The sequence below is a fragment of the Apostichopus japonicus genome, chromosome 16 (assembly GCF_037975245.1).
Source record: "Apostichopus japonicus isolate 1M-3 chromosome 16, ASM3797524v1, whole genome shotgun sequence".
NCBI classification, from domain to species: Eukaryota; Metazoa; Echinodermata; class Holothuroidea; order Aspidochirotida; family Stichopodidae; genus Apostichopus; species Apostichopus japonicus.
The window spans coordinates 15107278-15125788 of record NC_092576.1 but is presented as its reverse complement, the minus strand read 5'-3'; the positions used below and the strand labels follow the sequence as shown (position 1 = coordinate 15125788).

At 36.2% G+C, this 18511-nt stretch overlaps 1 protein-coding gene across 1 annotated transcript; it reads right to left on the bottom strand.

Annotated features, from left to right (window-relative positions):
• Window positions 1-2319: 2319 nt before the first annotated feature.
• LOC139982177 (extracellular matrix protein 2-like) lies at window positions 2320-3647 on the bottom strand. Its single transcript, XM_071994762.1, has one exon. The coding sequence runs from the start codon at window positions 3382-3384 to the stop codon at window positions 2374-2376; it is 1011 nt and encodes a 336-aa protein (XP_071850863.1). The 5' UTR covers window positions 3385-3647; the 3' UTR covers window positions 2320-2373.
• Window positions 3648-18511: the final 14864 nt, after the last annotated feature.

Here is an 18511-nt window from a genome sequence, read left to right as displayed (position 1 = left end):
TTTCGACTGATAGTTTTTACGATTAAATACTAAACGCCTGTAATAGCTTACCCATTGACTTAGTTTGATATTAAAATTAAGATTCCACCGCTACCCCTCCTTTACCTCCACCACCCCCCCCCACCAAAAAAAAAACCCACCCATGTCTCACATTAATATACAAGTAGTCATATTCATTAAGTCAGCTTGTCATATGTACAATATTATATGCTTTCTTTACTGGATATCACATGACTTATTCATCCCTTATCTCTACCTTCATACATTCCATCAGCCTCCATTCAATGGTATTGTTTTGTTGATAAAACTATTCCAATGTCTTCCACCATTTAGAACATTTTTATTTCTTTAACATTCTAACATGAAAACACAAATGCAACTAGAAGACACAAACACAACTTGAAAACACAACTATACCCTACCCCACCAATCCCCCATGTATAATATCAATGCGCAAGTAGTCATAATTAAAGAATAACTTAGTCATAGCAAGGACATTTTCTTCAATATCATTACTTTACACTAACTCCCTCCTGCTACCAGCACCCACACCCTCCATCGATTAACATTGAACATAGTTGGCAAAACTTTGTTTTTAAGTTTCTTCTAAGGAAAACCCGTCCACACAAGGGCTATTCCTCTCGATTACGTCATTGGGAAAACACGATCAAAATTTAAAAACATATATCCCTGAATTTTGCAGTAAGATTTGAATGATCAACATTTAATGTCATAACAAGACAATAATTACGTCAACCTCATAAGACTATACACATGGCTCATACTTCGGACTCAAAATATGTAACGGGACTCTTTCTTCTATGTTTTTTTCATGTTACCAAAGAAAGACAAGTTCTTGTCAATTTGAAACAAATTAAGATTTTAATGAAATCGAATAGATATAGCACAGAGACATTACCAATGACCATTGCACACTAAAACAGAGCAAGTGGTCCTCGACGGTGGTTTTCAAAGACGGATATCTTCACATTCAGATAAAAAACCAGTAAAATATTCATCACCTTCAAGAAAAGATTCATGCAAGATTTTATGAAGTTGCCCTACCATTTGGGCTGTCCACATCACAAAGGGTCTCAATAGGGTGGCAGAAACCTGTGGTCAAAGATGTGTAACGGCTCATGTAACTTGACGATATGTTGGTCTGTAATAATTTACAGCAGGAGGAAGTTATACAAACACAACATTCACGAGAATCTGGAATGTATCGTGAACTGACAGTCCTCACAGAATGCAAGGTCTGCCTTCACCGGACAGGATCCATCAGCTACTCACATCAATCCGCAAATATGTCAAAATAAAGGAAGTCTTGTCAAGATCTTGGCTAATAAAGTTTGGCCTCATGACAAATTTAGTAGACTTGCTCCCTATTTTTAGAATTCGAATTTGGCTGATTCAAAATACGAACTGCACTATTGCCAGCGAATCCAGTCTTAGGAAGATAGTTGCACTCAATTTCTGAGATGGGTCGACAATTGGCAACCTTGGATCAAAGTAGGGGCAAACATTGAAAAGTACATGCATTTACCTTGACCTCTGCCAAACGTGAACTTTAAGAAACCATATTCGTTTGTAAAGTGTACATTGGAAATCTCGGTTGGTTGTTTTGAAAGTATAAATATTTGGTTTTATTTCTTAAAAGCTCTCTATCAAGGGACAACATCATCCATGACGTCAAGAGAAAAAGGTGTTTAGAGAAACCATTCCAGAAGAAGAGAAAATTGGAATACGAAGAAATGAGAAATATTTATAACAAAGGAGATGGTCAGGAGGATTCAGTTCTAGATGATGAAAAACAAACAGGAACCTTGGTTTTTTTGATCATTTATATATATATATATATATATATATATATATATATATATATATATATATATATATATATATATATATATATGTATATATATATATACATATATATATATATATATATATATATATATACATATATATATATATATATATATATATATATATATATAATTGCAAATGTTGGAATAGGCTAAAGCCAGTCATTTAATGGTAGGATTAACGAAGCATTTGTCTTCCTCTTACAGAGTAAGCTAATAATACTAGCTAGTTGAACAGTGCACACGCAGCTGATTTACATAATAATGGTAACTTTCTAATGATGTTCAGCCATTATAAGATTTGCTAATGGCCATGGAGAGTTGCAACATAATCGGCAGAACCTGTTAACCTAGATTGTGATAAAAGACTTAGTTTACATAGTCGAGAATGAAATAGAACGAGATTTTATGTTTCCAGCTTCTTGTTCTCTAGTATCTAATCTTTCTTTCCTGCAATATAGTCAGTATTCACGATACAAATAATACTTAAAATGAACGTGCACATTCAGTTGTTTCGAGAAGATAATTTGAAGAGGCACAAACTAATTGTTACAATAACCAATAATATAAATAATATGCCAATCAATTCAGTCTGCAACACATTTAGCACCGTAGTAGTGGCCATAGATTGCGTGGAAAAATCATCGTCGGTACAAAAATCTTTTAATTCTAACTCCAATAAGTTCTTACCTTTCAATTCTAATGGTGTGTCACAGTCCACAGGGTAACGGAAAAACTTTGTCTTTTGAAACCAATGATATAGAAATTTCATTGAGCAGTCACATCCCCAATTGTTCCCAAGTAAATAAAGTCCAAAATCATGATTAACCTGGAAAAAATCGATCGGTAGGAAAGATAACTTGTTGAAAGAAATACGCAGGGTTTCAAGATTATCCAAACCAACTAAAGCCAATGGCGAACACGTATGAATATTATTCTCTTCGAGATTGATGTACTTCAAGTAAGAATTATGCTCAAAAGCAAACTCGTGGATATTAGAAATGTTGTTCTTTGCAAGTGAAAGATATGTTAGGTTGGGTAGTCTAGTCAAGAGCATCGATGGTATCTCACGTAAGTCATTTTCGTGCAAAAGTAACGCTTGAAGGCCATGTGGTTCGTCTCCGAAAAGAGATTTTCCAACAAAAGAAATATTATTTCGTGGAGCTCTCAGCGTTTCCAGATGAGGGAAACCGTGCAATCCGTAGTCGTCTAACGCACTTAAATAATTACTTGATAAATCGAGATGCGAACAAGTTGGGAATTTGGTGGGAACCGCAACGTTTAATTTCAAAATGTTATTTGATACTAAATATAGACTTTTAACAAAGAGAGTACTCTCGATTTCTGTCGGAAATGGAAAACTTTCGAATACGTTGTTCGACAAATGTAACGTCTGAAGTTCAACCAGTCCGTTAGTAGCATCATAGCGTGCATTCATTATCAAATTTTCGCGAAGTTGAATAACCCTCAGTTTATCACAGCACGAAAACGAGAAGGCCTCCACTTGAGTTATCATGTTTCCACTTAGGTCAAGGGTGGTCAATCGCGTAAGAACTTGAAAACTTTGAACAGGCACCGATGTGAGATAGTTGTAAGCTATGTCCAATCTTTCAATCTCTCGCGTGGCATTGAAAATTAAATTATTGATTGATCTAATGTTGCAGAATTTCAGAACAACGGCTATAAGGTTTGGGAAAAAAGGCAGAATGACTTCTCCACTCGTTAAACTTGTAATATCGGTGTTGAAAATGATAAGGTTTCCCACATCCAAGTGTTCTAACACAGGGAATTTGGTGATGTTCATGAGATTTCCATCACACTGAAAGATACGCCATCCAGGACAATAGCATTCCTTTGGGCATCGTTCTAGGCAATTTGTAAACGTCGCCAAGACTAGGATGTAAATGCAATACCCTTTCATGGTCAAATAACTACAATGCTCGTGTCCGGGTTAGAGCGAAGAGGATATCTGTAGTGTTGAAAAGGGAAACATTAGTTGCGTATGTTGATTTGTTTATATCATTCATAAACTGATTTAAGCAAATGACAAATGATCCGCCATCTTCTTTGAAGTTAAGAAAGAAAACAACGATCACTGCGAAGACCACGACGCCGGCGATGATAAAAATAATGATTGCAATGACGAAAGATGAAAGTGATTAGTAAGAACTTGTTAATACTGCAAATTAGAGCTGTCCTGGTGCTTTAAAGCTGACAATGTACACAGAACTACCACTTCTTTGAGCCAAAATGGATTTTTTTTCCCCCTGAACTGAACGTGTAGCAAGTAGTATGACAGACATATGTAAAATTATTAAAGATCAACACACCACAAAAATTCCGTTTTAAGTCATTAATACGCATTCACACCAGTAGAAACACTGTGGCTATAATGACCGGTGATCTATTCCTACCTTCACCTGATGAGTCCCAAAAAGACGAAATCGGTCGTGAATTGGAATTTCAGCAAACGATGAGATGACCTACTCACATATAAAAAGAAACAAGCACCAATAAATAATGAAAGAATCAAACGAACTTAAAGCAAACAAGCCATGTTAGTGAGTCCTCAGTCAAAAGTAGACAACTTGACGATGATGTTCATAACGAAATGAAAGCTTTCATCTTCTTCGTTCATATGACAGAAGTTTGACCTCCATGCCAATTATTGGGATTATAAATGCATATTCCGTGATAGCTTTTTTAGGGGCCTTTCCATACTCTGTAATTTAAGCTAATGGAAGTCACAGGTTACGAAATCTTAGATATAAATAATACATGAGTGGAAAAGGTTGAGAAGGGGGGAAAAACTTATTAAGAAAATATCTTATTCATAATAATGCCAATATCTGTAGGACGGTGAGCCTCGAGGTCGTAGTACGGAAGTGAGAATTATAAATTAAGCATTCTTAGTAAATGTAAATACCAATCTGGACTATAACAGAAGTAGATCAGTGGCGGCGGAACCGGGGGGGGGGGGGGGCTTGGGGGGGCTCAGCCCCCCCAATGAAAAAGTTGAGGGGGCAAAAGCATGATAAGCCCCCCCAATATTTACCAAGGCTCCGAAACGTACATCTGCCCATTTTTTAATGCACACTTGTCGATCTGTCCGATGCACACGTATACAACATATAGGTGTAATAATTAAATATGATAATTGATTGTCTGTATCATGCCTCATCGAATATTAGTGTTTTAAATAAGAGGGTAATAAGCTAAACGCTACACTCATGAACATTTGCGTTTACACTACGAGTACACGCAAGGCGTGGAACATGGCTTTATTTTTTAAACGCAATCAATTATTAAACGAACAAAAACACAATATTAGCATTTCACCTGTACTGTATAGGGTACATGCATTCATGACATGATGACAGTGCTAGGTCATAGAAATTTGTTGGCAACTGCACATGGTTTTGGAATTACCCATTTGTTGACATTAAGAAATGCTTTCTGTTTTTTCTTATGACATTTATTTAATTCAGGGCGTCGGAGCCGGTACGGGCAGGTCCGCCGAACGCCGGACCAATATTCACGACGCAAAAAAAAGTAGGACTAAAAAATGGAGAAAAAAAAATCTCGGAGGTATATGTTTCAATGATTTTCAATAATGATGACGGCAAGTAGGCTAAATGTGACTACTCTGGCATGGCAGGGGTCTTGCTTTCAAGCCCGGCAAGTGCCATTTCCTGCAATCTGGGAGGCATATTTTCAAAATTTTCTCCATTACGCTCCGCGCCAACCATGGTGGCGCGTAGCGTAGTTTGACCTACCAAATGTCCCCCGATAATTATGATATTTGGCCACACTCTGAACCGCCGTACCAATCAAAAATAGCTTCCGACGCCCTTGTAATTATTGCATTTAATTGCAAGTAGTAATTTACTACACTCAAAAACGTCTCTGCGAGTACACGTCGAGTATACTCTCTTAAAACACCATCGAATATACAAATTACAATGTTTTTACAGATTTATACGTGCAATCTGAGAAATTGCAGGCTTGAGACCCATGTTTTAGGGCTAGGTATTCGCAGCATAAAACACTCGGTAAGTGCCGTTTCCGGCCATCTGGGGGGGTTGAAAAACCCCAAATTTTCTTGTACGCTCCGCGCCAACCGATGGTGGCGCTCCGCTTAGATAGTTTCCACATATTAGGCCCCCCCAATAATTTTCCCGTTCCGCCGCGCCTGAAGTAGATCAAAACATTTAAGAAAGATACAAATCCGATCAAATCCTTTTATTAGCAAACCTACAATTTGCAACAATATGTGACGTCACCTAACTTCTCATCTCGAGAGTGACGAGATCCACTAGATATGAGGTAGGCGCCCGTCTGGGGAACGTTCCCATTCAAAGTCGACTCAATACTTTAATCGCATTAATTACTTATTTTACATGAAGCTTCTAAGAATTAAGATACAATAATGAGTTCGTAACTAAACTTGATTTGTCAGTCTGTTTTTACATTAGCATTTTCAGTTAGATTTGTAAACCTGATAAAATAATTACATTAATTGGGAACTGTGTTCACAAAATGTAAACTGCTCCATGCATCTCTTCTTATCTTTTGGAAAAGTAATTTTTACCGTTTCTTTAAAACATGTTATCATGCAAAGTAAGCTGTAATGCGACATGTACCTTCTGCTATCAGCGTACAACTGAGTCTTGCAAACTTTAGACTAATTTAACGCCAACGCCTTTTTCTGTTTATCCTATAAAGGCGAGAATAAACTTCCATGTTGTGTATCCTGTAATTACACCTTCCCACCCAACCCATCTAATTTCGAAAGTGAAAATTGCATTTTTTCTTGTTTTGTTCTCTTAGTCTGTTTACTGTTTTAGTTTGAGGTAATTCTCTGTCGTCTGTTTTTAATTATTATTCCGATGTTTCCAATTTTTCTAGTGTTTGTTCATCTTTTGTTTTACTTTCCTGTTCATAACAGCCAACTGGCTGTTTAGACAGGTTTACTCCTTGCATTGAGATTATTCACACACGTAAATTGTTATTTGACCGAAACTGCATGGCGAAACCAACACGGTCTTCTGCTTTACAAAACTAAGCGTAGGCTTAGTATAGCTATCGCGTGATAGGCTGACCCTTTTCCTCCCCGTGCGCTCGTACGTACGGTGATATATGCAAGAGCGCTCATATCAATGTCTGCAATAACTGTATCTATGCATGCTGTACGTACATAATACCCTCGTGCGTGCGCTGCGCATACATTTATATTCTTTTATTTACTATCCCGTCACACACAGTGGTTTGTCAATGGAAATATTTTGTTGTCTTTTCATAGGCGTCCATATCAACACGTTTTGGGCAGTTCTCTGCATTGCTTGCAGTGTAGTCTACACGTTAGATATATCTTGCCATCGTTCTTTGTCTTAATTGTTCGAACGTTTCCAATGATATGGTTGCAGAGAAGAAGAGGGCGACATTTAAAGACATAAACAGAATATCCATGGCTGGTTAGTGATATTTTACACTCTGTCTGAAGCTGCTTGTCTGTTTGTGAAGTTAGCCTATGCTTATCCTGCGCGGATAGTCTAGGCAAAAGACTTGTTTGTGAATCCATGTTCTTATGCATGACATTTTCCAACCCTGAATATCAAATCTCTGTTGAGGAAGGTGGCATGAATAAGCTGTCGTTAGCATGTTCAGCTACTAATGTTTATATCACCTTGTCGGGACAATGTTTTCTATACTGCAGTAGTGATATGTACCGCTTTCAGAGCACTCGTATTGTCAGTACGTACAGTATGAATATCATGTTTCTATCAGATCAAGGTTAGGAACTGTTTGTACTGTCAATACCCGTGCTTTGAGAGCATGATATTGGCGTAGAGTTTAGAGAGGTATTAGTTTTGGGAAATTGTCCCAACTGGCTTTTTAGACAAGTTTACTCCTTGCATTGTGTTTATTCACACACGTAAATTGTTATTTGATCGACGCAGCATGACGAAACTAACACAGTATTCTGCTTTACACAATTAAGTGTAGGCTTAGTGTAGCTATCGCGTAATAGTCTGACCCTCCCCCCCCCCCCGTGCGCGCATACGTACGGTGATATATACAAGAGCGCTCATATCAATGTCTGCAATAACTGTATCTATGCATGCTGTACGTACATAATACCTTCGTGCGTGCGCTGCGCGTACAATTATATTCTATTATTTACTATCCCGTCACACACAGTGGTTTGTCAATGGGAATATTTTGTTGTCTTTTCATAGGCGTCTATATCAACACGTTTTGGGCAGTTCTCTGCATTGCTTGCAGTGTAGTCTACACGTTAGATATATCTTGCCATCGTTCTTTGTCTTAATTGTTCGAACGTTTCCAATGATATGGTTGCAGAGAAGAAGAGGGCGACATTTAAAGACATAAACAGAATATCCATGGCTGGTTAGTGATATTTTACACTCTGTCTGAAGCTACTTGTCTGTTTGTGAAGTTAGCCTATGCTTAGCCTGAGCCTAAAGTCAAGGGCTATTGAATCCATGTTCTTGTGCATGGTATGATTAGAGGTTAAACGTCGTAAAGAGTGTCAATAATATAGAAGTATATAGTTGCAAGGTGGCCTAGATAGCGTTGAAATTAAAGATATTTATCCGATAATGAGTAGAGTTAGAAATGTTGTTCTATGAGTGTTACAATAGTAAGCCTCGTGCACGCTAATAGGTTTATTCTTTCTCAGGGATATCTGCTGTATTGACACTAGTCTACTTTGTCTAGTGTCATTATTATCCCATCTTTCGATTGTTTATGCAATGCCATAGACAAGCAAATACGTCCAATATGTATGTTTGACCGAAGTCAGTCTCTTACGTTCATATTTAACGTCCATGATTACGAACCGCTAATTGCCAACAACTCTGCAACTGAACGACATACATTAATCTTGGAGTCACTCGAACCGGGGATCTTATGATTGGAAGGCACCGGCGTTAACCACTGAGCTAACACTCAACTGTTAATGAGTCAGATGAGTGATACGAAAGGAAAGGAGGGGAAAGGAGCTGAGATTGTGACTAAACATAGTTTCTTAAATCTGTCTATACGATGGTAAAGTTACAACTGAATCGTGCCACTATTTCAATCAGATTCCCTTACATGCTCGTGCCATTGTTCATGATAGTACGATCTTTTGTATCGCATTGTCTTTCAAGAGCCAACACCTCACGTACTATCAGCACGTAGGAAATGTGAAGTAGTTCTAAGAGGAGCAAAGCTGTTTCCAAACTTAGTGGTACTGAATATGCTTTATAATGACAGAACTATCCTGAAGAACACTGTAAAGAGAGTCAGAAAAAAGCAACGTTGTCTTAATACTGTAGCAAGAAACACTTCCTTTCCCCTAGGGCTGCCACCGTTCCTTCGTTGTATATACTTTCCGAAAAATGTTGGTTATATATATATATATATATATATATATATATATATATATATATATTTATATATATATATATGTAAATATATATATATATATGTATATTATATATATATATATATACATTTATATATGTATATATATATATATATATATATATATAAATATATATATGTATACATTTATATATATATATATATAAATATGTATATTATATATATATATTTACATATACATATACATATACATATATATATATATATATATATATATATATATATATATATATATATATATATATATATATATATATATATATATATATATATATATCTTTTATCTTTTATCGGGGCTGTTAAACAGTTTTACAACTGATGATTTGACTGCCAAGGATTCGTTCAGTTTCTGTTCGGAAATTCAGAATCTTTCTCTGAACCATGACTCTTTAATGGCTAGTTTTGATGTAATTTCTTTATTCACCAATGTTCCTATGGAATATACAATTTATGTTATTCTGACTAACATATATATACAAAAACGCATTGTTTTGTACAATTGAACGTGTTGATCTTAGGAAATTATTGCTTAAAGCAGCTACATCCCACTTTATTTTTAACATTTCTATGTATGAGCAAATTGATGGGTGTGCCCTTCCTTGAGTGTCTGTTTAGCCAACTTGTTTATGTGCCACCTTGAGAAGAAATTGATCCAAATTTGTCCTAAACTTCCTGGTGCCCCAAAAAGTATAACATTTTGGTTATAAGGGCTTTGCATGAACGCGCACGTAGATTGTGTTCGTCGGATTCCTTGTTCGTTCATGGATTGCAATTTACTAGACGCATTTTGACTTTAAATGGTTACCCTAGGAAGTTGTTGCATGAAATGGAGAGCTATACTTCTAAATTAAGAAAACAACTGGGCATAAGTCCTGTAATTAAATTTGATCATGGGGAGACCAAAGAATATACTGCTTTGTTAAAGTACCATACTGTGGCCCCAGCAGTGATAAACTCGCTAAGACTTTATAGGTGTTACATTAAAGGGTTTTGTGATGAAAATATTCATATCAAAATAAGTTTTCTGCAAAAGAAAATTTCTGCTTTGTTCAATTTCAAGGATGCTTATAAGTTAGATTATGCCAACAATGTTGTATATAGGATAAACTGCCCAGACTGTGATTCCTTTTATGTCGGAGAAACCAATAGACGGCTTAAGGATAGATTCAAAGAACATCTGATGAGCTCTTTTCGTGGTCAGAAAGGCGCTATTAACCTTCATTGTACTGCGCACAAACATAATCTGCCTACTTTTGTTGACCATTGTGCCGCTATTGGTAATGAACCCCAGTGGTTCAGAGGGAAGATTAAAGAGAGTCTCCTAATAAAAGACTTAAATGCTGACTTAAATAGAAACGTAGCGAGCTACGGGTTGGAGCTATTCTAATCCCTATTTACTTTTTATTGCTGGTTGTTCTAATCGTTCACTCATGTTTATCACTATTGTCGTCTTCGGATGTATATTAGCCCTTGAATATGTTAAAAATATTCGCTTGTTTATCTTTTATAATATATATATATATATAATTTTATGATTAATTTTATATTTATATTTATTATTTTTATTATTTTATATTAAACAACTTTTATTTTGAGGAATCTGTTCCCACACACATTCAGCAAAATAACAGCAGATATGTTTCAATTGTTTACATGGAGAGAGCGCTGGATTTATCTAGTGGTAAACGTTGGGGAAAGTTTTGAATTCCTCCCCCGTCCCCTCTCCCCCTCCTTTTCCTTCTACCATTATAATTATGTGTACGGCACAATGTAGGTTACTGTATAGGAAACAAAGTAAAAGTGAGAAATGAAGAACAGTTTATTCCTGACATTTCACAAAAGTAGTTTATTCCTGTTATGTTATATTTTCAAATCAAATATTTAAGCAAAATTCAAGTGCTAGTAATGTTTCTATAGCTATTGAGATTTCTACGATCATGATCAATTTTAAGATATGCTAAAACTCTGGAATGGTTTTCAACGTAGGATTTTACAAAGCACTAGTCTTGCTCTTACATAGCATCCACATAATAATAGCTAGTTGCTTAGGTAACTAAACTTTACCACAGTTGAAATCCGTGCATATAGTATCGGTCATTTTAAAAATTGCTAACGATCTTTGAGAGTTGTAAGATAGTCGACAGAACCTAGATTTGGAGAAGGAGCCAGAATAAAACAGAACGAGAATCTATCTTTATGTTTGCGTGAGTGTCTGTCTGTTTTAATGATCTACAACATAGCAAACTTAACTTTATTCCTAAAGTCATCCTTCAATGAAACAATAACTCGGTTTGACATTTTAGACACATTTAAAGAAAGCACAACTTATGGTGCAGCATAACATTTATAACATAAGATATACAGTACAGTATAAGAAATATAACATGATAGTATAATATGGTATGTAATAACATAACATAACATTACGCATCAAAGCATAGCATAATATGGTGTACAGTTATAACTTAAGTTGTATAGTTGTATAGTATACACAAATATCATGAAAGTTCAATATTTTTGTGATATTTAACGCAGCTAATACATACGAGAAAAACGCATACAAGGTATTTAGTTGTTTCGAATAGACCATTTGAAGAGGAACAAAACCAATATTACCATTACCAATACCATCAATACTATGATAATGGATTTAGTCTGCAACACAAACTGTCTTGTAATATCATTATTCAGCACCGTAGTAGTGGCCATAGATTGCGTGGAAACATCACCGTCGGTACAAAAATCTTTTAATTCTAACTCCAATAAGTTCTTTCCTTTCAATTCTAGGGGTGTGTTACAGTCCACAGGGTAACGGAAAAACCTTGTCTTTTGAAACCAATCATATAGAAATTTCATTGAGCAGTCACATCCCCAAGTGTTCCCACGTAAATAAAGTCGAAAGTCATGATTAACCTGGAAAAAATCGATCGGTAGGAAAGATAACTTGTTGAAAGAAATACGCAGGGTTTGAAGACTATCCAAACCAATTAAAGCCAATGGCCAACACGTATGAATATTATTCTCATCTAGATTGATGTACTTCAAGTAAGAATTATGCTCAAAAGCAATATTGTGGATATTAGAAATGTTGTTCTTTGCAAGTGAAAGAGTCGTTAGGTTGGGTAGTCTGGTCAAGAGCATCGATGGTATCTCACGTATGTCATTTTCTTGCAAAAGTAACACTTGAAGGCCATGTGGTTTGTCTCCGAAAAGAGATTTTCCAACCAAAGAAATATTATTTTTTTTAGCTACCAGGGTTTCCAGATGAAGGAAACCGTGCAATCCGTAGTCGTCTAATGCAATTAAATAGTTACCTGATAAATCGAGATACGAACAAGTTGGGAATTTGGTGGGAACCGCAACGTTTAATTTCAAAACGTTATTTGATGCTAAATATAGACCTTTTACAAAGAACGTATTCTCGTTTTCTGTCGGAAATGGAAAACTTTCGAATACGTTGTTCCTCATATTGAACGTCTGAAGTTGAACCAGTCCGTCAGTAGCTTCATAGCGTGCATTCATTATCAAATTTTCGCGTAGTAGAATAACAATCAGTTTATCACAGCACGAAAACGAGAAGGCCTCCACTTGAGTTATCATGTTTCCACTTAGGTCAAGGTTAGTCAATTGCGTAAGAACTTGAAAACTTTGAACAGGCACCGATGTGAGATAGTTGTAAGCTATGTTCAAACGTTTAACCTCTCGCGTGGTGTTGAACATTAAATTATTGATTGATCTAATGTTGCAGAATTTCATAGAAACGGATAAAATGTTTGGGAAAAAAGGCAGAATGACCTTTCCACTCGTTAAACTTGAAATATTGGTGTTGGTAATGATAAGGTTACCCACATCCAAATGTTCTAACACAGGAAATTTGGTAATGTTCATGAGAATTCCATCACACTGAAAGATACGCCATCCAGGACAATAGCATTCCTTTGGGCAAGGTTCTAGGCAATTTGTAAACGTCGCCAAGACTAGGATGTAAATGCAATACCCTTTCATGGTCAAATAACTACAATGCTCGTGTCCGGGTTAGAGCGAAAAGGATATCTGTAGTGATGAAAAGGGAAACATTTGTTGCAGGTGTTGATTTGTTTATAGCATTCATAAGCTGATTTAAGGAAGAAGAAGAAGAAATGATACTGAATTGACACTTACTAGTCCATTGAACAACAATGTAACTCATTGTAAACAGTTAACATCAGAAACGTGTTCACTGTGTACACTGTTTACACTATTTCGCAAAAACAAAAAAACAAACTGGGGATAATCAAACACATTTACATTACTTTATATTATTCTCGAGGAAAGCACTTTTACCTAAACGCTCTCAAGAAATTCTCGAATTTGTTTGATATTTTCATGTCAATTTCAACTTTTTGTCTTGAATATATAACTTTTCGAAGCGCCATTTTGTAACAAAGTTCAAGCTTCGTTTCGTGTATCAAGTCTGATACGCAAGAACTATATCTTTCTGACTTCATATATACATAATGCGTCTTGTGATATTCATAACACTTTCATACTTCGTTGGTGATTCCCAGTTACAACCATTGGCGACAGGTGCAGTTGATCTATGACAAAAAACATACCCACATTTTAGCTTCTTTCGTTCTATAACAAAGAAGAACAACACGGTGATCACATCAACGTAACAACATATTTTTGTTAACCTGTGTTGAAAACATTAGGATATGATATTTACACTAGTCTAAGCAGTGGCATATCCCAAGCCACCGTCAGTCCGCGGAATAACTTTATTTCAGTAGGGGGATTTTTTTTTTCAAATATTAGAAGTAATTCTTAGCACAACCTTACGTTCAGACCTACTTTAATATGCCTCACAAGTTTGTATTTTGAACGTCTTTGAAACTTTTAAGCCGTTAGGATCTAACTGTTTATGTGGCTACATCATGTGTATCATGGAACGGACGAATCTTGTGATGTTTCAGTTACAGTCTCGTGCGGCCAACTGGCAATTCTTTGGTCAAATGACACGTGGAACTGATTATTGAAATTACGTCACTTGCAGAGAAATGCCTTCCCTCGCACCGAGATTGCGCAGTCGGGTTTCACAATACTGGCCATTCCCCTATTTTATTTCTTAAATGTAAGTTGTATGTGTTAAGGGTATAATTGTTTGATACGTTGGATTGCTTCGCATCTATCACAACAATTTTTCCATCTGGAACCAAAACGAGAGGGACGTAATTTTGATATTTGTTTCTTCAAATTTAACAAAAATTAAGTTTTGCCTTAAAGAATGTAAAACAAGGAACTTGATCAACCTATGTATTCTATTTTTCAGTAATTTTCATTGAATTAATTCCACGCGAAGAAAATATCCCACTTAAATTACTATGTTTGTGCAGACAACACATTGGCATGTGCGCAACGGAAGGGTGTGGTGATAGGCCTATACATTGCACACACAAAAAATCAAACATGGATTTACCTTAAACTAATCTACAACGACAAAGCGACTGTCAAATTGCGAAGCTGCATATTCAATATTACCTAAAACTAGTTACCATACAGTATCTGCAGGTCTGGAAGGCATGTAATGTACATTAATGTACTGAACACACCTCTAAAGCGTCTGTAAAAAAGATGTTATAGGCTATCCATATGTTGTGAATGTCGGAAATCAACAGAAGTAAAACGAGTGTTTAAACAAAATGCCAGCACAAGAATACTGCAAATATGTCTTTCACAGTATCATTAATTAAGATTTATTACTCATTTTGTTCAATAGTAATATATGATGACCTCTCTCGGTAAATTAATCTCTCGACATTTACCAAGATCGATTCGAACACAAGTTGCATTTTTTTTTACCACAATTGCACTAATTACACACAGAGGATGAGTTATTCAAGAATTGAAACTAGAATTAATGACAAGCTCTTGCTTTGTAGCAAAGGTAGGCTGTTGATTTCCATATATTTTGTCCTTCTGACAACGTCTCATGTTTTGTAAGCCAACCAGATTATCGTTAAGTCCTAATAAGAATGTTTCAATGGTAACATGATCTATGTAAGCCGTAAGATTGCTTCATGTATGTGCTAATCATGCAGAAAATCCCAAATTATCAATATAATACTTTTGATTCATTAACTAAGGAGAAATAAAACAATACATATTCAACTGTTAAGTGAACAAGCATTCTTCAAGCAGTTTAATTTATTCATGAAGTCACATAAACTAAGATGATAAATGTTACTAAGATGATTTATATATGCCAAAGTTCAGACGCAGGTATAGATAGAAGTAAAACATCGACTTATCTGGAAGAAGCAGGTGTGATAGACTTATGCGTTATATACACATCAATCAATTATGTTCTTTGTCTACGAACTTGATTCTGTAGGATTTATATATCAATTGGGGCGTCAAATCTCTAGAAGACTTGCATATCATTACATTTGAATTTCAGTGTATTTACATGCACACAACACAACTACCACTACTCTGTTGCAACATTGGCAGCATTGAAATATTTATAAATACCCTCAAGCTGCCCCTATCAATTGGAAGGTTGTTAAAAGGTTCAGTCATGGGAACGATATTCGAGGAGATTTGAAGAAAAAAAAGAACGGAAAAAGGCAAATGATCTTACAATCACAGTCAATCATTTCGGACCCCGTCTGTTTGGCCATACACATTTGGACACAATAAGCCCTTCGCGGAGACTTCCAACTAAAGATATAAAATTCTGTTACTATCTTGCTTGTTTGCTGTCTAAGACGGTTAAAATTAAACAAACAACTTTCGTAAACTTGTAGACGAAGTATTTGACCTTGTGGGACACAGTTTACCACGTCGTGAAGCGAATACAACCACTTTCATTTTAATTTGAAACACCATAGGTTAATGAAATATATTGCAAGTTAACACTGCTGTGATGCCAGTGGTGGAAGATTGGCTAATGGGTGAAAGAGTCGTGGTTGAAGGGAGGGGGAAGTCAGGTGTAAGGGTTCGGCAAGGAAACCATGTTACAAGGGTTCGGGGAATTAGCAAGATGTAGTGTTGGGAAAGAAGGACATCATGTTGCACAAGTTTGATAGTATTGGATCATTATTATACTTGGATTTTGTTACCTTTCCGAAGACACAATTCACATCGCTTCTCTCTCTCTCTCTCTCTGAAAAGTCAGTCAGCTCACCTTGTCAAACACAATTTTAATCTAGAGCCCAAAAAAAGGACAATAGCAATTTATCATTTTGGCAAATGAGTCTCAATGAATTAACATACTGGATCCTCAATATAGGCGCTAGCAGCTTTATAACTCGCCCGCCTTCAGACACTACCTGCAATAACTGGGCGTGTCGACTGGACGGTGCATTCCGAAGTAGTATACTGCGTTCCCCTATTTTCGTGCGGACACGCCCTGTAAGCCCGGAATCCCATGCATGACGTCACACCTACAACCTTAGCCTAGCCTACTATACTATACCAGTACCAGGTCCTTACCAAACTACCGATTAAAAAAATTGAAGTAGCATTTGGCTGAACTCAAAAAGTTTTTCTGCAAGTTATACTGCATCACTTGTGGCGCTATAGTTCGGTACGGAATGTATATAACCTAACGTTAGGCTATAGCCTTATTATCAAATCAGAAACCTCGATGTTGACGTCATGCATGGAATTACGTGCTTATAGGGCGTGCCTTGTCGTGCGACCTGTGTTTTCGTGCATCACAAACATACAGCGTTAAGCCTACATCTTATTTATTCTAGGGCCTAGCCTTAATTGAACTTCACGAGAATATGCCTCCGTCTATACCTGCATGCTAAGTTACACTATAAAATAGAGTAAACCACTATCACTTAACGTCGGCGTCACCAATTTGTTGGATGGAATAATTAAATCTTATCTTACGTCCAGTCTGATCATCCAATTGTACATATGTTTATAACAAAACACAAGTAGACATAATTACACTGTAGCGTTGTCGCACGTCCAATTGTAAATGAGGAAAAAACGCTCAACAGATAGACCATGAGAAAGAATACATTCCACCTACCCCAAATACAAAGTTTTGTTTAAAGAACACAACCGTTATGGTTTTATAACGATTTTTGTGACCCTAAATCACCTGGGTGTTCTCCAAGTCCCCGCACGGTTCAATGCGCGATGACACTAAGTAATATGAAAGATGTTATTACGAAACACATCAATCGGCGATGAGCAGCGTTGTGATTTTCCATATATATCTATTTCGCGTGTCTTCAGGTTGCGTGCGCTTGCGCGTTGTCTGTTTCAATGAATGAAGGTGTCGGATATGATCATCTACAGTAGATGTATGACGTCGCATACAGTGATTTACCGGGGAATTTTGAACCTGCGTAACATGAGCATAATATTGTACACAACTTTGATGGAAGAAATATATGCGTCTAGAACCAAACGGTTTTGTGTGCAATTAAGTACCACAAAATAATTCAAGCTACCAATGAATATAATTACGTTGAAAAAGGCAGTCTTGTCCTACTAGTTTATACTGGTTTATATACTGCTCGTTTACTGCCATACTGTCAACTATTTATTTTATTTTAAACATTTTGTAACGGAGGGCCTCGGGCAAGTTTTGCCCCGGCTAACAGAGTTACCCTCTTCTATGCGAAAGTTCAAATAAAAAAATAATACGGACCCTCATGGTTTGGAAAGCAAAACAGATAAAACATATACAGTAAGAAAAGTTATTTATTACTGTTGTTTAAATTTCTGTTTGATACAGATCATGCGTTGTTTCCCGCTCCTGATTTACGTATAAATGAGACATCACTGTACAACCGCAATCACTTTCACGTTCACATTAACACGTTGAACTTAGAAATTGAAATCTAGTTAAGGTTTTATAATCTCTTGTTTATTTTCTCATACCATCACCGAAGTTTGTATTGGATTTGTCAATATAGTGATGTTTACTAGCTTAGGCTACTCCGCGACTACACATCATTATGATTTGAAACAAAGAAATACACAAAGTAAAGTAAGCAGAGAAAACTAGTTTCACTTATCAAATGCAATGTGAAACTTCCCATGCATGAGTCCACGACATTAGTGAGTGTATGTAAATATTGCTATTGTATTCAGCGAGATTCTGATACCGTAATCTGTTATTTCCTTGTAAAACCATGCAGATGTTTCTCTCTTCGATGCAGATCAAGACAATTATTGATACA

Coding starts and splice junctions, on each gene's coding strand:
- LOC139982177 (XM_071994762.1), bottom strand. CDS start 3,384: ATGATAACTCAAGTGGAGGCCTTCTCGTTTTCGTGCTGTGATAAACTG.